The sequence below is a fragment of the Scheffersomyces amazonensis genome, assembly GCF_036850825.1.
Source record: "Scheffersomyces amazonensis strain UFMG-HMD-26.3 chromosome Unknown RJT21scaffold_1, whole genome shotgun sequence".
NCBI classification, from domain to species: domain Eukaryota; kingdom Fungi; phylum Ascomycota; class Pichiomycetes; order Serinales; family Debaryomycetaceae; genus Scheffersomyces; species Scheffersomyces amazonensis.
Window position 1 is genome coordinate 2,948,185 of NW_027042741.1, and position 18,151 is coordinate 2,966,335.

The 18,151-nt window shown below is 32.3% G+C and overlaps 6 protein-coding genes across 6 annotated transcripts; 2 read left to right on the forward strand and 4 right to left on the reverse strand. All coding sequences in view use genetic code 12, as the record gives it.

The window, feature by feature from the left end:
• Nucleotides 1-3,355: 3,355 nt before the first annotated feature.
• RJT21DRAFT_16607 (uncharacterized protein) lies at nucleotides 3,356-5,620 on the forward strand. Its single transcript, XM_064883529.1, has one exon. It carries the CDS (start codon nucleotides 3,608-3,610, stop codon nucleotides 5,405-5,407), a length of 1,800 nt encoding a protein of 599 aa, XP_064741691.1. The 5' UTR covers nucleotides 3,356-3,607; the 3' UTR covers nucleotides 5,408-5,620.
• A 1,689-nt stretch (nucleotides 5,621-7,309) lies between these two features.
• Nucleotides 7,310-8,939, reverse strand: RJT21DRAFT_118034 (tRNA dimethylallyltransferase). The gene is made up of 2 exons (XM_064880919.1): nucleotides 8,788-8,939; nucleotides 7,310-8,727 (listed from the first exon to the last, which is right to left on the reverse strand). Exons 1-2 carry the CDS (start codon nucleotides 8,887-8,889, stop codon nucleotides 7,411-7,413), a joined length of 1,419 nt encoding a protein of 472 aa, XP_064741692.1. The 5' UTR covers nucleotides 8,890-8,939; the 3' UTR covers nucleotides 7,310-7,410.
• On the reverse strand, nucleotides 8,940-11,390 carry RIM20 (Rim20p; the record flags this gene model as incomplete). Its single annotated transcript, XM_064879743.1, has 2 exons — nucleotides 8,940-9,091; nucleotides 9,149-11,390. The coding sequence occupies 2 exons, from the start codon at nucleotides 11,388-11,390 to the stop codon at nucleotides 9,024-9,026; spliced, it is 2,310 nt and encodes a 769-aa protein (XP_064741693.1). The 3' UTR covers nucleotides 8,940-9,023.
• Nucleotides 11,391-11,485: 95 nt separating this feature from the next.
• CEF1 (Cef1p) lies at nucleotides 11,486-13,693 on the reverse strand. Its single transcript, XM_064883530.1, has one exon. The coding sequence runs from the start codon at nucleotides 13,624-13,626 to the stop codon at nucleotides 11,581-11,583; it is 2,046 nt and encodes a 681-aa protein (XP_064741694.1). The 5' UTR covers nucleotides 13,627-13,693; the 3' UTR covers nucleotides 11,486-11,580.
• Nucleotides 13,694-13,821: 128 nt separating this feature from the next.
• On the forward strand, nucleotides 13,822-17,167 carry RJT21DRAFT_118037 (uncharacterized protein). Its single transcript, XM_064880920.1, has one exon. The coding sequence runs from the start codon at nucleotides 14,136-14,138 to the stop codon at nucleotides 17,097-17,099; it is 2,964 nt and encodes a 987-aa protein (XP_064741695.1). The 5' UTR covers nucleotides 13,822-14,135; the 3' UTR covers nucleotides 17,100-17,167.
• RJT21DRAFT_118038 (uncharacterized protein) lies at nucleotides 17,168-18,010 on the reverse strand. Its single transcript, XM_064880921.1, has one exon. The coding sequence runs from the start codon at nucleotides 17,917-17,919 to the stop codon at nucleotides 17,368-17,370; it is 552 nt and encodes a 183-aa protein (XP_064741696.1). The 5' UTR covers nucleotides 17,920-18,010; the 3' UTR covers nucleotides 17,168-17,367.
• Nucleotides 18,011-18,151: the final 141 nt, after the last annotated feature.

Here is an 18,151-nt window from a genome sequence, read left to right on the forward strand (position 1 = left end):
TGTTGATGTTTACAAAGAGAATTACTTAACGAGATACTATATCGTCTCTGGGCTCTTGTTAGGCTAGCAAATAACGGCACAGCCATTATTTCATACTAAACTAGTGAACTAAATCGCTGACAAATAAATAGGGCAAATAAATAGGGGGAACATACAGATATTTTTATACACTGCTAGTGGCAAATCTATATTTTCCAGTATCTGCGCCAAGTGCCAACGGTAGGCGATACAGGGATCAAAAATTTTCTTGAAGCAGGGAGCTTAATTAAGGAGAGCTTCACCGGTCTAGAATGAGCAAGGTCAGTAAGGCTTGATTCTTGTTTGTGCATACACTTAACCTGTAAAACTTTTCAATTTTTTTCACAAAACCGGAGAAGCACATTGTAAATCTTTTGATCATGCACTACCTTTTTACCTTCCACTTGAGCGCAACCAAAAGCTTAGAAACAATAGCTGCCTCCTATATGTATACATCTACATTTGATGTAGCAAGTTCTCATTATTGTGAATGTCTACTCACAGATAGAAGTAAACTAAAATCTCAGTAAATGTTAACTTAATGATGTGTTGAAAAACTTGGTAATAAATATTACTACCACACGTAAAAAAAGCAACACACAAGCCAAGTCATATTAATTTGGTGTTGGTCCGAATTATAATTCCTTTCTAGTTCAAAGTCTGAAGGAATTATTAGATGTAGCATATGATAATCTCGAGTAAAGGCTTGTCGGCAATCAACAATAACATAAAGCAAATGGGGTATGAAGTACTGCGGACTAAAACCTTAAATTTTAACCTATTCAGTTAATCGGTCGTACGAGTGCTCAAAAAACTTTTCCAGTTGACTTTCACTGGTTGCAAGCGTCATCTTTTTGGCTATTCAACAAGAAAGAAGGTACTCAATAAGAACCCATACGGCATCAGAATATTAGATAGATGCAGATCAAATAGATTCCAAATTCGGGGCTAGTATATTGCAGCTAAATACACCTAGAACTAAAAGTCTAGCTTTACAATTATTCTACTCTACGAATGTTTGTGTTTTAGGGCTCAATGTGGCAAAGTAAGCACTTTGTAACTGCAAGAGCATTTGCACGCATTTATGAAGTGCCCTTAATCGCTGCCTACACATACATTTACATCAATAACAACTTTAAATATAATTAAGTTTTTGTTAAGGCAAATGGCTACATTAGCACAAACTAAGCAATATTCTGCCCAAATTACTCTAGAGGAATAAGAATAAATATTTAGCAAATTAAGTCATAAAGTATTAAATGGTCCTTGCTAGTTCTTAAATATTCGTAAAAGGTAACCATTCCAACCTAAACAATGTAGATCATATATTAATTAAGCACAACAATAGATAACAATAATTATATCATGAAAATTGTTTGTGAGTTGACCGTTTTTCTTGTTATCATAAGAAATATTTATTAGCCTACATTATTTTTTAAGCGGAAATTAGCTGCCACACTGAAAAATAAAAAAAGAAATGATATTATTACTACGAACTTAATAATCATAGTTAAGGTCCAGACAAGAGAAGTTGGTCAAATCTTCTTATCCCGTTAGTTAACAAATTAGGTCAGGTTTTTGAAATGAAAATGGTAGTTATAATAAAGTTTATCTTGCCATTTTAAAAGTTGTAAAGTGGTACAGAAGTTACGCACCTTCCAAGAAGTTTCTGCGTAAAATATAGACCGAGATCAGCCGAATATCCGTATTAGGTAGTTTAGAGAAGCTTAAATAATGAAAACTGGACAGATAGTCAAATTGTACGATTAGTTAAAGCCTATATACGTGTATATTGTCATGCTTTGATGATCAACATAAATTTAGTGCTGTTACTAACAAACCAACCACTATTGGATAGTGCTGAATCAATGAGAACACGGATCATGAAACGTGTCAGGTACAAATATAATCGAGAGATAATACACTTTCTCAGTAAGAGATTATTGTGTGTTAATGTGTTGTGTATCAGACTTTTTGATCATAATTACGATGGTGTGATACAAATTGCGTGTTGGATAGTACTACTCTTGAATTCATTCTTAAGCGAGTATCGTAATTGATTTTTGCTGGGGATACACTCAAAAAGTGCTCCCAGTGTAAAAAACCTCTTTCACAAATCACTTCTCACAAAAAAAAAAGAAAAAAATATCGGCTAGTTTCCGTTTGCGCATATACTGTCAAAATAGGAGTGTCAAATTGAATAAGGTTTTGCAAGTTGTTAACAGCACAAAAAATACAAAACTTTTATATTAACTGCATGCAGTACAATTAAGTTCACTAAAAAGAGATTGCATGATAAACTGTAAAGCTCTTTACTCACAAATGTTATACGGCCCTAAACAATTTGAGCCATCAGAGTAAAGGGTAGTTTCTAACTTTTGACGTCGGTAGTTGAATGTCAACAGTAAAAATGATGTATTTGTCTCGAGAATTCTCCATGAGAGATTTCGGGATAGGGGTAAATTATATTTAAAACATCACTCTGGGCTTTTTTATTTGTGATCCTACCAGGTGATTCTGTAAAAATAATGTATATCTAATAGTTAATTGGTTCCTATAATCGTCAACTTCGTCTTAATTCGTAATTCGGACATATCGAAATGACACATGGTTTGATTGTAAAACATACCATCATCTAGGATTAATGAGATAATCTGAAGTCAGTCATCAGATAAAGCATTTCGTATAACCTTCTAGGGGACGAAAGTATAATTCGATTCAAAAACTTACTATCCGTGAATATATGCTTAGGTTTAAGCGTAATTCAAAGTTAAGGTTTTAAGGTAGAACTAGCCTATGTAGGTTTCTTTTTCCCTATTTTTTCGCATAAAAGTAAAAATTATATTGATTCGTTAGGGTAAATTCAGTTTCGTAGACTACTAAGCTTACACGATAATTACAGGACATCTAGACTTCACAATTATAAAATAGCACAATCTAACTATTTAACATTGACGAAATTATGCTAGAAGTCTTTATTCGATCAATTTACGTAGAGACATGAAACTCGGATTGAGCAGTACATGACAATAATAATAGATAAACTGATATTCAATCTGTGGTGCCCTGTCCTGCTATGTCTGCTTATTCACTAACTCGCTCGCTTGCTAGTGGCACTCCCTACCTACCTACAATTTTCACATTGCAATAATATTCAAACACAAAATCCAATTTTGTGCATCGTGTGTAAAAAATATTGTACTAGTGCACCCTTTTGTGGAACTTTATTTAATTAACGGTCTTCTTCGCAAAAGGCAAAATGTTAAAATTAAAAAATAAAACAATTTGAGAAATAAAAAATAAATCGAATAATCCAATTTAATAATGAAAAGTGAAAAAAAACTGAAAAAAAAATATACTAAACTAAAGTTATCACAAAGTAGAGTTAAAAAAATTATATATAACCAAAAGGCTCCTAGGCCAAAAAAATTTCAGATTTGTTAATGATAGATATTCGATTACTTGTATTCTTCCTTTCGGCTTGTCTCTTAGTCATAATATAACGTTCATTGAGTGTTTTAAGTCCAGTTTAATCGACAACAAATAGAATAATACTGAGAGTGAATTCACCCACTACACAATTTATAAAATGAGTAGCGATTACGGTGGTCTAGGTATAGTTCTAGAAGAGAGAGAACCGACAACCTCTCATATTCCAGAACAGTTACATAAAAATTCCATAAGTTCCATTACAACCATATCTACCTCGAGTCCTTTGGCATCTGAACCAGTATCAAGACGTCAGAGTCAGAATAATACTAATACGAATGAAATTTTATTAGTAGCTGAAAAATTAATTGGAACTGCAGCTACAAATATTGGTCCTGACCAAACTCAAATACCTGAAGATATCTTAAATACTACTCCCATACTAGCAAATGAACATCATAGTGAAAGTTCTACTACCATTCAAGAGAAATCAGCTATTGAAACTGAAACACTTTTACCACCCTTACCTGATGATTCATCTGATCTCATCACTCATAGTACTACCCTTGTAAGACCAACATTACATGCTGATACAACATCTATATCTGCCAGTAATAGTTTGGTATCTCCAATAACTGCTTCAGCACCTTTATTAAGTAATAGTGAAGATAATGAAAATAATGTATTATCATGTCTAACCTCCAATAATACAACAGGTAAAGATAACGGTGATGCATCAAGTTTACAACAATCAGATTTATCAGAATTTTTACAGAGAGATCAACCTTTTTCAAATTATGAGTTAGATTCACCAAGTCTTCATCTTGACACTTCTAACTTTCAAATATTCCCATCTTTAAACCAATCAAATAGTTCATCAGTCAACGGTAGTGTCCCTATTCTGACTAATAACAGTAACAGTAACAGTAAAATATTAAATTCAAATACAAACACGAATACAAATTCAGGTAACAATACATCTCCTTTGAAAAGATTAAAGAGTTTAAAGAATGGGATTAGAAAATTATCCTTATCATCCAGTAATAATAATAATTCATCAAATTCTTTGCCACCTCCATCCGTTCCTCATGTTTTATCAGTAGTATCTAATAAAGGAAATTCTCCTGCTATTAGACCATTAGTTACTCCTTTACAGGATGAATTTGCAGCTCCATTAGCTCCCAATCATCACAGTAATCAGCATTCTCATTCTTCAACATCCTCATCCTCGAATTCAAGTGTCACATCAGGCTTAAATCCAACTAAAGGAAAACGATCAAGAACCTTATCTAATTCAGCAATGTTGACTCCCGTGACACCACCACTTTCTTCTCCAATCATCACAATTTCTGAGAATCTTTCCGGTACGAAGCAAACATTATCAAATATTGAGCAGAATTACTTTGATGTTTTAAACTCAAAGTTCACATCTACTGTATTTTCTGGTAGTCAAAGAGAAAACCATGCTAAGATTGCTCAACAATTAGATAATGAGGTATCGTTTGAAAGTGAAGATCGTAGAGGTAGAGTGAATTCGATTTCTGAGTTAACTCAAGCTGATGAATTGATTAATTTCGCTAACTACATAAATAAACAAAAGCAATCAATGAGTGATGCTTTTGATTTAACCAGAAAACATCTAATGGAAAGTGGATGGTGTTCTGATCATGATTTGAATAATTTACAATTACAACAAGATTCATCCATGAGTCAATTAGATACAAAACTATTACAAGTAGAGGAGAAATTGAATCGAGAATTTAGTATTTCAATATTACATGATTCTAATAATGATTCTAATTCATCAATATCATCAACATCTCCTAAGAAAAAATTAATAACTTCTAGAACCCGTCTTAATGGTTCTGGTGGTGCTCATAGTCCAAATAATAATGACTTACCAATAAGTCCAAGTTTAAAAGTTTTAGAAAGTAGATGTTTTTCATTTGCCGACATTTAATTCTTTTCATATAGCGATAATTACATTTGCTATTTTGCCATGCTTTACGACCTTTCTATTCAATGCTATATTTTTTTATAAATTTTTAATGTCAATTGGGGGTTTTAATTACTATCCGGGGTTGGTAAGGGTTTTGCTTTTATTTACCAACATTTTTTTCTAATTCATTTCATAATTATTTCTAGGGTGTTAATCACAAGAGCCTTAAAAAGGACCTCGTGGAACATTCTAGACATGATAATAGTATATTATTTAGCTTAATGATTGACTTAGTAATTATTCATTACAAATTTCATTGTTTTCTTTCATGATATTTTTTAGAACCAAAGCTTTACATAGTTAATTTATTATTCTATTTTTTCATCACTCGATTGCAATTGCAAGTGAGGAGTTTCATTGTCGATGCACTGTAAGCTAAACTAAGATTAAAAGTTGAGCGACTGTATGAACAGGTTAAGCATGACGCACATTAAAAGATAATATGAGCTGATGAAGTTGAATGATAGGCGGAGACTATATGTGGAATATGTAGCCCGCATCCTATCTTCTCTTTGTTTTACTATAGTTTGTGCATTTTTTACAGCATTACTATTCCTGGCGCTGCCTTGAAAAATTATCTGCTCCACCCTACAGGCCATGGATTTATGGTGAGATTACGGAACAGGGGGGAGGTGTTGTAGAGCATAAGAGTTGATAGTTACTGAGTTATGATCCCTCGTAGTCAATTCATTTTCAGTTTCAAGGAGAATTCGTAGGTGGAATTCGTAACCAATACTTCAACATTTAACGCGGGTGTAACCAATTACCGATCGTAGGCAGAAAATAATACATCTGAAATTTAACGATCATTTCATATCCCCACGAAAGCTAAAAGTTGATGGTACCATTATATTAGCTACAGCTACAGCTACAGTCACAAGCATTATGGCACGGTATGCTGAAGACTGAGATTTACTAATGGTGAATGCGTAATAATTGTAAAGATGTAGATAATTTAACAATGGCTCATCTGCAGATCGTAACCTCTACTTTATATATCCTCGGACGGGATGTAAGACTCCACATTTCCGATGTACTTGTTTTTATCCTTATTCTGCTTTAACAATCGTCCCACTCATTGACATGATTTATCCGTATGCAAGTGGTTGTATGAAACAAAAAATACATCCAATTAACATAGCAATTGTGCTTTCTACATGTATTGCTAAAAAATATGGCTACATCGCAAATTGAATCTGAGTTGAATGGCCGAATTATGAAGTTTCAAACGCCAGAATACAGAAGCAGAACATATAATACAATAAAAGACCGTTACGTATAAGCGCAATTGCATCACTATACCTTCTAGAAGTCGACTGGCTAGATGCCTCTAAGAGCATTAACTAGCGTGAAAGTACGATTTATCTAAAAGGAGGCTTCTGATTCTTACTAGTAACTACAAGCACATTCTTACGTGCTACATTGGTAACTATTTTCATTTTTATCTCTCCACCTATTGAATAGATAAAATGTTTGTATCGAATACACAGAATCCAAGTAATTTGCTACAAATTAAAAAGCAAGCTTAGTATGAGGTTGTAGTTCGAATATCATCTATCTCGCTTCCTTTTCCCCTCCAATCATTCATTAACAAAGAAATGGTGCAGTGAATAGGAAGCTTTCGTATCAAAGAACTAAAAGAAGAATCAAACAAATTTGAAAATTTTTTTAACTGTTAGCCATCTCCTTTATAGACGTCGTTTGTGTAACTTAGTTTGCAAAAAGAAGCTGTATGCAGGAATTTTTACTCCCAATATATTGTAACCGTTTTATTCTACCAAATGGTTTAGCGGTTATTTTTGCTACTCAATAGAATATAAAGATAATATGTTAGTCGAAAGACAATCTTCTATATATTTGTAAGCTTTGTTGGTTTATTTGTGTAAATTTAAGAATTAATTTTTTTTTATAATTTTGAACATTTTATTGCAAAAAACTATACAAATAAGAAATTATGTAAATATTTACAAGTCTAATTTTACTGATTTACGACTATTAGCATCTCCATACTGTTGCAACAATTCCATGTGTTTTCTCTTCTTATCACCAGCAGCTAATGCCTTTTTATGTCTCCTACTATTTAAATGAGTTTGCCACATCTCGTCTCCAACTGCTACTAAGTCATTGCCATTCTTATCTTTACAAATTGAACATGAGTAATGTTTCCAATTACTTTCAGAGCCAAGCACTTTATTACTCTTATAATTGTCAAAAAATCCATCATCTGGTATCATTTCTTTCAAATTTTCTGGAGCTTGTGGTATTGTTACTGCTCGAGGTCCATTTTCTAAAAATTGTTTGGCAATACTAACACCTCTTGCTCCGACATTTTCATTCCATGTATTTAGATCTGTAGCATCAAGTAAGTACAATTTACCTCCATACTTGAATCTAAATCTAGCTTCTTTTTGAAGTTCGACTGAGAGCAACTTTTTGATCCATTTTACTTGATACTTGGCATACTGCCTAGTCCTAATCTTCATCCTTTCAACTCCTTCCTTGTATAACGACGATGAGATATCGTCTCCATTAGTTTCACCTAACCACGGCAAAAATTCCTTAAATCCAATTACTTGCCATATGCCACTGGTGCAATCGGGAACTGGACTTTGCTCTTTATATACTCCATACAATTCCTTAATCTCTTCAGTAGCTCCTGAAACCATCATTTTATCTACACGGGTATCAAGCCTTTCCTTTAGTACTTCTGGATCAGAATAGACCCAGAATAGTAAAGTATTATACTTTAAGGATGAACTCTCTAATTCATCTAGTTTTTGTTCATGATAGATGAAGGACGGCTTTTCACCAGTTTCGTAAAAAATCTCTAAAGCTCGTCTTAATTTCCGTTTATCCTGAGGATGAAATTTCTCTACTATTATGGGATCAATCTTCTTTAATTCTTCAAATATATTATCTACTGGGCCATCTAACAAAGCCTCTTGTTCTTTAGTCAATTCTTGCTTAGGACGTATCTCATTCGTAGAGCCAATTGTTTTATTGTTAAATATTAAACTCAGAAGATAATAATGGGTACCCCCTATAACTATTGGAATCTTACCTCGATCATAAATATCTTCAATGGCTTTATTTGCTTCTTCAGAAAAACGATGGATAAAGTATTCTTCTTTCCAATCTACATGATTCATTACATGATGAGGTACACCATATCTCTCTTGTATAGGATGTTTATTTGTGATATTATCCAACCTCTTGTACACTTGCATAGAATCTGCATTGATTATTTCTCCATTTATGGCACGAGCAAGATCTATACTGAACTGTTATAACTATGTGAGTAATTTGTCTCAAAGATGATGATCATCGCATACTTTACATACCTGTGATTTACCCACTCCAGTGGTCCCCACAATAGTAATGATATTTCGTTTAGGTTCTGTCATTATAAAATTTCGGAGGTATTTCAAATACCTACCAATCATTAACTAACCTTTTATATTGTCATATCACACTATATATCACTACAAGTAGTGGTCCATATATATTTACATAGTCCTGAAAAAAAAAAGTATATACCGAGACATGAGACATAGCTCAAAATAAAATTTTGAGTTTCTCAGTCAAATTTGATCCCTTGATTTGGGTTCAATAAACCTCCTTTAGCTTCTGGTGCGTGAAGTGGTACTCGTGTGGAAGAATCTACAATGTCTTGTTCCATTTCATCCAAGGTGCGACTATCACTATCTCTCAGCACTGTAGGATTGATGTCGTTCGTATGTAATCTACTAAAAATATCTTGTTCGATTTCTCGAGCTTGTAGCCTTCTTTGGAACAAGAATTGATCACATTCCTGCAACACTGCATTACCTTTAGTAATGAAATCAATATAGAATTTTGATCCTTCATTCAAATTGGACATTACATCCAAATATTTGACGTAAACATTTTCCAATGTTTGTAAGACTTCCTTTCTCTTGGTTTGAGAACGATCATTACCAGAACGAAACTCAGTAACAAACCGATTATTCAACATATCAATTTCATTTTCAAATGCTATTTGTCTATTCTTCAGAGCTTCTAATTGCTTCAAATCTTCCCGGAAGATTTGAAGATTCCTATCATAGAGCGATTCAAATGCTCTTGTTTTAATATTTCCATTATCATCATAGATTTTATCCTGATTATCTTTATATTCTTCAAGAACTAGAGGAAGAATATTATTATCCCTAACTTTAACTTCTAATCCTGCAATAATTTCTCTCCGGTTCTCTTCTATTTTAGACCCCTCATTAAGAGCCTTTCTTAAGTCTGAGATTATAGCCGATACCTTACCATCTAATGCAATATAGGATGAATCTGGTACAAATCGGATTAAAGATTCATATCCACCACAATATATATCTAACAAAGGTTTTAATTCCTGATACTTGGCTGTAACTACTTTGTCTCCAGACTTAGCTTGATCCAAATAAATAGACATCTTGTTAATTTTCTCAATTAAGTCATTGGCTGCCTTCTTTGTTGGAGTTATGGATATAGAATATCCAGAATGTCTGTCTTTCAAAAATTCCTCTTCCTCTTCTACTAGTTCAATACGACCAGAACATTCATCAATCAATCTTCTACTTTCTGTGGCCAAATCGACAATTTCTTGAATCGACTGATCGATAATTTGAGTTCCACCCAATGAAACTATTTCTTGAGAATGTTGTATAATGGATCTTGGTAAATTCTCTGGCTGTTGAATCGAATCTATAGATGCTGGTAATCCACGATCAGCTAAAAATTTGGCTAACATATTATTTAAAGCTTGTGATGGTTCATGAAATCTTTCTCGAATGTAATTTTCTCTTCTTTCATGGAATGCTTGAGAAACTTGTATTATTACATGAGGCAATAATGCTTTGAAGATAGCCCTATCCTTTGGAGGATTCTCTTGTAGTACTTGAGGGATATTTATTTTAATCATTGATGTACCTACCAATGGTTTCAAATCCCTAGTATTAGGCACAATCTTTAGATAAACAAGATCATTTTCTTTCACTGCCACCCTTAATGAATTAGCTACAGTGTTGGTTAAACCTTCGAAATCTTCAACTACAAACTGATTAACAAACCGTTTATAAGATTGTGCTTCCTTACAAGTATCATCAGCCACTCGCAAATAGGCAACTTGTTCACCATATTGGAAAGCATCTTGAGCCACTAGTGACATTCGATAATTAGCTGCTGATTTAAAGTGATATTTCTTGATGGATATATGGTTTATCCATTCTAATTTTATGAAATCAGATACTTGAGCATTAGATAATGCTAATGAATAATAGTCAGATGTTTGTATGGATAATCGAGCAATAACAGAATCCTTCAATGTGGGATTCCCAATAGCCTTCTGCCAAATAGTTTCTTGAGCCTGTGCTAACATAAGTTGTTTCAAACATTCAATCGTTGTTATCAGTAAATCATTCGGTATACTCATGGGATTAGTTTGCTCTTCACTTTCAGTCTTCATTATACTTAACATATACTCAAAGCACCCTGCAGATAATTGAAAGTACGCACAGGCATTTTTCAAACCTTCATCAGTATGTCTTGATTCCAATAATGCAAGCTGAGAATACGCACTACCCAATTGGTACACAATATTTAGTTCTTCAATCTTAAACGATCTTGATTTGGCTGGTCCAGTAGGAAATGATGATAGGGTACTGTACCATCCAAATTCAATACAATCATCAGGGAATTTTTTCCTGATACTTGTGAGATACACATAATAGTCCTTTAGTAAACCTTCAGTATCTAATGATACTTGTTCATTTTTCAAACCTGTGATGTTGTTACGAAGTCCGGTGATTAATTGTAAATCAGCTTCGAATGTCAGTGGAGGCTGGAAGTAATCTGATTTTATGACTTGTCTCAATTCTTCTCCCAAATCAATGGGTCGGGACTGCCTGAACGGTATATACAAGAGATTTGTATTCATATTAGTGGTTATATATCAATCTCAATTACTGGTGGTGTGGGGGCCTGTCTGTTATTCGCAGACCATCAAAAAATTAGCGAGGCATCGGTTGCGCAGGGCTGGAGGTTATTTCACTAATGGTCATTATTCATTAATATATATAGATATATAGATATATAGATATATGCAGACATAGATATAGATATAGACTCTATATATTGCAAGCTAGCTGAATTGCACGTAGTCTTTCTTGTACAGCCGATTCAATAGCATTTATAGCATCTACCAGGGTTCTAAGCTTGGACGATCTAGCTGTAATTGTTGTCTGTTCTTCATCTCTCAAGCGTATCACTTCAGCCAAAGTGTTAGAAAGCTGTCTTAACTTTGTGTGTTCGGATAGTACTTGATTCCACGTATCGAATTGACTGGCCAGAATGGTTTGGAGATCAAGCTTTTGCTCAAGTTCTTTGTCTATTGTTTCGCATCGTAATTTGAGTGTTCGTAAACGATTCTCTACATTAGCCTTGATTGAACTAATAGGAGGAAGTTGTGAGTCATCTTCAGTAGTGGGAGATACAGATTTTGATTCAAACTTGGCAACTTCTTGAGCAATCTCTTGGTTAACTTTATCAAACTCTTCTTCATCCAAATCTTCTACTAGTGGAGCATGATAACTTGGATCCACATACTTTCTATAGTCTGAACTAATTAATTTCGATAATTCAACCGCTACAAGCACTGAAATATCATGTTTATCACTTGAACTACTAATTGGCTTCAAATGTTTAGGATTAGGTATAGTTAACCCTTTTTGAACTACCTGTGATCTCCTTAACTTAGCCTTCTCATTATTAACTTGCTGTAAAATTTCAAGCTGCCTTAATCGTTCACCTTGATCTACAGGTGCTGATCCATTACCATCATCATCATTAAATTGTGACAAATCTATCTTATCTTCTTCTTCATCAAATTGAGGAAGAATTAGTCCAGAAGAATGTTTTGGGGCTGGAAGTTTACTGAATTGTTCTACGATGAATTTCTTTATTTCTTTACTGGAAGATTTGGCTTTGGTAACTATAGGAGCAGGAACCATATCAGAAAACTTTGTTTCTTCATCAAGGAGAACCGAACCTGTAGCTGAACTTGCTATTAATTGTTTACCCTTTTGTATGAGTCGAGAATCGATATCATCTTCTGGTTCGACGTGTGATTTATCTTGGAGAACTACAAATACACCTTCTAATTCATTAGTTTCTGTCTCTATAACATTGATTTTTCTATCAACCTGTACAGCAGCTGGCAAATCAAGTTTCTGTTTCTTTAAGGTGATTTGTTCATGTTCATTTAACAATTCTGCAGCTGCCTCAATATTCAACTTATGTTTCTTACTATCTGATTGAGATGTCTTTCCCTTAAGTTTCTTCTTATCTTGTTCTTCTAAATCTAAACCTACTTTATTCACTTGACGACTGAAATTAATTCGTTCACTCTCATTTCTATTGGCTTCTTCAGAAACATCATATAACCCAGCAGCTGGAGCATGTTCATGAAATATATCTGCATTATAATCAAAATCTTTCTTGGCTCGTTTATTCTTAGATTCAAGACTTATATTGATACCTGCGGCCTTGAGTTCTCTCCGTTTCTGAAGTAGAGCTAACCGTTTACTTTCATCTAACATTCTTTCTCTAGCCTTTCTCTTCGCTTTCTTACCCAGAGTATTAGCCAATCTCGATTTAGCTTCTGTTAACATTTCTCGTTCTTCATCTTCAAGTTCATCATCATCAGGTTTGGCAGGCTTACTTTCAGGATTTATGTTTAATTCTCCCACGCTAACCCCAGAAGCTGGTAAAGATTCAATTCCCGGTCCAGTTAATCCCAAATCAGACTCCGACTCATCATTATCATTATCATCATCATCAACAACTTTTGCTGCATCATCCAATAATTTCTGATATCTCTCTACACAATGAGTAGCAGTTCGACCAACTATGGGTGCAATAGTTCTCCATTGATTCGGTAAAAGTTTTGCTAAATTCAATAACTTTTCATCATCCTCTCGAGTCCAAGCAGACTTATCAATATTCGGATTTAACCATTCATTCCATCGGGCTTTGGCTTGTCTCGCACTCTTTTTAGTTAATAATGAAGCGACTCGAGCCCATTGATTAAGTCCATACTTTGATACCGCGGCTTTTAAGATCTCATCTTCCACATTAGTCCACACCCCTCCCTTAACATATACTGGAGGAGCCATCGTATCGATTAAGTACCTAACTCAGTAACTATAAACTAAGTATAGAAATAAATAAATAAATAAAAATAAATAAAATAAAAATAAAATAAAATAAAAGCAAAATAAATAAAATAAATATTTAATAATTTAATTATACTTTTCAGGAATTACCCGTTTGAGATGGGATCCGAAAATTACTGTTTTAAGCAATGGAGCTTTTTTTTTACCACCGTCCTGCACACCACACCAAATCACACTCTCCGCCTAAAAACTAAGTGCTCCAACAGAAGTCGTAGTGGAGTTTTTCATGATTTACTAGTGGAAGTTTATCACTATTAATGCTGGTAATTAACGTTAAAATCACTTAAATCTGGTAGGTAGTGTATTGGGAATATAATACCATAATTTATACAACTTTTAGGGTATTTCTATAAGTGAAATAAGTGAAATAATTCTATTAGTTATTAGTTAATTAGTTAATTAGTAGTATACCACGAGTTGATTAAAAGTTATAAACAATTACAATTATAATGAGAATCTTTCATTCAAAACATCAAAATCTCATTCTTCAATGTTATCCTCCCGGAAAGGGAGCTGATAAGAAACCTAACTCATCAGAATTGAGTTATTTATTATATTATGCCTCAACTAGAAGAGTTAAATTAGAAAAAGTTGTAACATTTTTAAAGGAAAAGACTGAAAATGATGTTAGTCATGGACGTCATGGAAATTTACAAGTTACTTTAGCTATATTATCGGCATTAATTGAAAAATGTTCTGATAATCTTAATGTATTTGCATCATTTATTACATCAATGTTACAATCAGTTTTATCAACCAAAGATTTAATTCTTTGTAAAAGTGTTGTTAAAACTTATACAGTATTATGTGATAAATTAGATGAAGGTTTATTTACTGGTGATAAAGAATTTGTTAATTCATTTAGTACTCTTTCTGAAGCTATAATTAATTTATCAACTTATAATCTGGAAGAAAAGAAACCTAATCAATTAGAATGGAAAATGATTGCACTTTTAGCAATTAAACATATTAGTCATTGTTTAGGTTATAATGCTAAAATATCAACTAAATTTATTGGATTATCAATTCCAATTTTAATTAAAACTGTTCAAAATACTAATACTCAACGTAATTTATTAACAAGATTAAGAAGTAATATTAATATTGAAACTGATGATCGTCGACTTTCTCGAGTAATTCTGAGTAAAGCTGGACTTTCAAGTAAACAAATTGAAGAAGATTTTGATAATGATGCATTAACAACCACTGATATTAATGAAGAATCATTTAATAGTTTAAAGGCATTATTTAATACTACATTAACTAATCAAATTCAAGCAGTTACTAAATCAGTAGTTCAATTTAATTATGATTCAAAAGTAGATCTTAAATGGGGTTCTACCTTTTTAGAAATGTGTACAACTTGGATACCTGTTCAATTAAGATTTGTTGCTTTAGCTACTTTATTATCAAGATTAGATTTATTTGCCAAGGATTCAAATCCCAAGACTCCAAATTATTCTATTCAATATCATTATGCCAGTAATATTTTAGGTTTAGTATCATCTGATGTTAATATGATTGGATTATCAGTTTCTGATATAATTAGACAAGTACTTTCTTTACAATCTAATTTAATTTTACATCAATCAACTTATATTGATTCAGAACAAGTAAAGAAATTATCATTTATTTATTCAAATTGTGTATGTCATTTATCATCACATATTTATTATGCTGATCAAATTCCTGATTCAATTCAAGAAATTTTACTTGAAGTTAAATCTGCTTTAGAATATTCATATACTGATGATGAAACTCAAACTCATCCTGATACCGTTGATGCAGAAAAGATTCATAGTTTTATTATTACTTTATTGGATAATATTTCAACTGTTTTTAGTATATTAATTAAAAAATCAAGTTCAATTAGTCGTAATAGAGTTAATTTAGAACATTGGAATATTAGTTTACCAATATTAGCTCCAGAAACAGAAATTGAACCCGATAGGAAAACTATTTTATCAGCTTCACAAATGTTTGATATTCAAAGTAAATATTTAAAAGTCTTTTCTGATTTTTTAAATAATGAATTACTGAATGATAATCTTCAAGATGATGATGATGATGAAACAAATAATATTGAAACAAATAAAGTTGAATCATCTCCCAGAAATTTTACTTCACCATCAGGTTCAATTAATGAAAATTTTTCTGATGTTTCAAAAGATTTTACTCAACCAGATGTTAATCAATATATTACTCATCCTGATAATTTTATATCCCATTTTTTATTATATATTGATAAGTTTTTTGAACGTTATCAATCTCCAAATACAGAAATTGTACTTTTATTAATAAAGACATTAAAGGAAATGATTCGAGCTCTTGGAATTAATTTTGTTAGTAATTATATTCCATTTTTATATCATTGGTCATTAAAATTTAAAGATTCCAATGAACCTCTGCAAATTGAAAAATATAAAGATACATTTGCTCATATTATATTATATTATAGTTTAAAAGATCTTGATGAAATATATCCTCAAGAACTTGAATCTTATGCAAGTAATTCCAAATATTATATTAAACTTTTATCAAATATAAGGTATAGAAAAGTTAAAAAGTATTGGATTGAAGGATTAGATTCTGAACCAAGTGATAATGAAATTGCTAAACAATTCCCTCAAGGTGATTTAACCAGTAGTAGTAGTAGTATGAGTAGTAATGATATTATTATTATACAAGATAGTATTAAATATGCATTTACAAAAGATGATTTAGAAGAATTTGCTTGTGGAAATAATTTTACAATTATTTGGATTGATCATAAAAGACCAATTACAATTGATTTTGTTAGTGATCCTCATATTGCTGATAGAAATACTAATGCAATTATAAATGGTCTTACAACTAATTTATTAGCATCAATTGGTTCAAGTGGGGGAGGTTCAATAATTGAAAGTGAAGTTGTTTCTTTAGAATCTTCAATTCATCCTGGAGTTACTGGGAAAGGTTTAGGTACAGCCGGTGATATTTCATCAATTTATTCTGATTTACTGAAATATCTTCAAAAGAATAATCAATATCATCCAACTCCATTAAATCCTAATGGAACTTTCAATAGTTATGGAACTAATGGTACATTTAATGGAACATTTAATGGTACAATTGATGGTACAATTGGTGGAACTATTAATAGTGGATCAATTAGTGGAGGTGATTTTACTAATGATTCAGTTCATACTGGTGATAGTAAAAATTATAATACTCCTCGTATTTCAGAATTAAAAGATTTAATGCTGCAACATCGTAAGGGTACAAGAAAACCATCATTATTTATAGATAATGGATCTACTAGTACTAATGGAGCTACTAGTAATTCTGTATTATCTAAACTGATAGCTACTACTGATGTTAATACCATTATCGATGGATTAATGGATGATGACGATAGTGCTATAGTTGTATAAAAAGAAAAAGGGACAATAATTAATTAAATTTTTAGATATGTAAAGTTTATATTTATAGTCAATAAAGAGTGTGATCTCATAATAAGCTATAAGCATTAATTGAGGAAAGATTCCCTATATAATATACAGTAATGACCAAAAGTATACGGAGAGAAGGTATATACATGTCACCATAAATTGATTGGATATAATCATCGCAAATTACAAAGAAGAATGAAATTGAACTTAAAATTGAAATTGAAATTGAAATTGAAATTGTCTAAATAAATTAAAGGTCATCATCATCAGCATCTTCTTCATCTTCATCTTCTTCATCATCATCATCACCTAAAGCAGCAAATGCATTAAAGGCATTAGTATGTTTATCTGTAACTTCTCTTGGATCAGCTGGTTTACTGGATCCTAAATTTTTATTGTTTGGTCTAGCCTTAACAGGAGCAGTATCTCTTAAAGATTCTCTAAATTTACTTCTTTCTTCATTACCATCTTCAGCTCCAAAAGATTTTTTTGCTTTAGTTGATAATGTGGCCCATCCATCTTCATCAACTTGAACATCAACACTCTTTTTTCTTAAATTAGGTTTATTGCCAGTTCTTGAGGCTCTTCTTCTATTTAAATGATGATATGGTCTTTCATTACCCTTTTCATCAATATATGTATCACCATTATTCCATTTAATTGCCTTATGTCTTTCTGCTTCTGCAGCAGCATGTTCTTTTACTTCATCAATGGTCTTGTTGAATGCCTCCAAAATTTGGGGCTGGGGAACATGTGCCTCCTCTTTAAATCCCAACAATTGTTCCTCAGTATATTTAACCATTTTCTCCTATTTGCTTCGTTATTAAGTCACTAATTGGTATTTAACAAGTCAAACTTTTGAAGTTAAAAAAATTTTTATGTCGTGAACTCGACATTAGGCGACATTTTGTCCCTAAGCGACACACGACTTTAACCAAAATTAACTATGGGTTAATAGACTAATACCCATTTGTTAATTCAATAGAATTAATTGAATAAAGTTAATAGTTATATGACTGTAAAGGCTTATATGT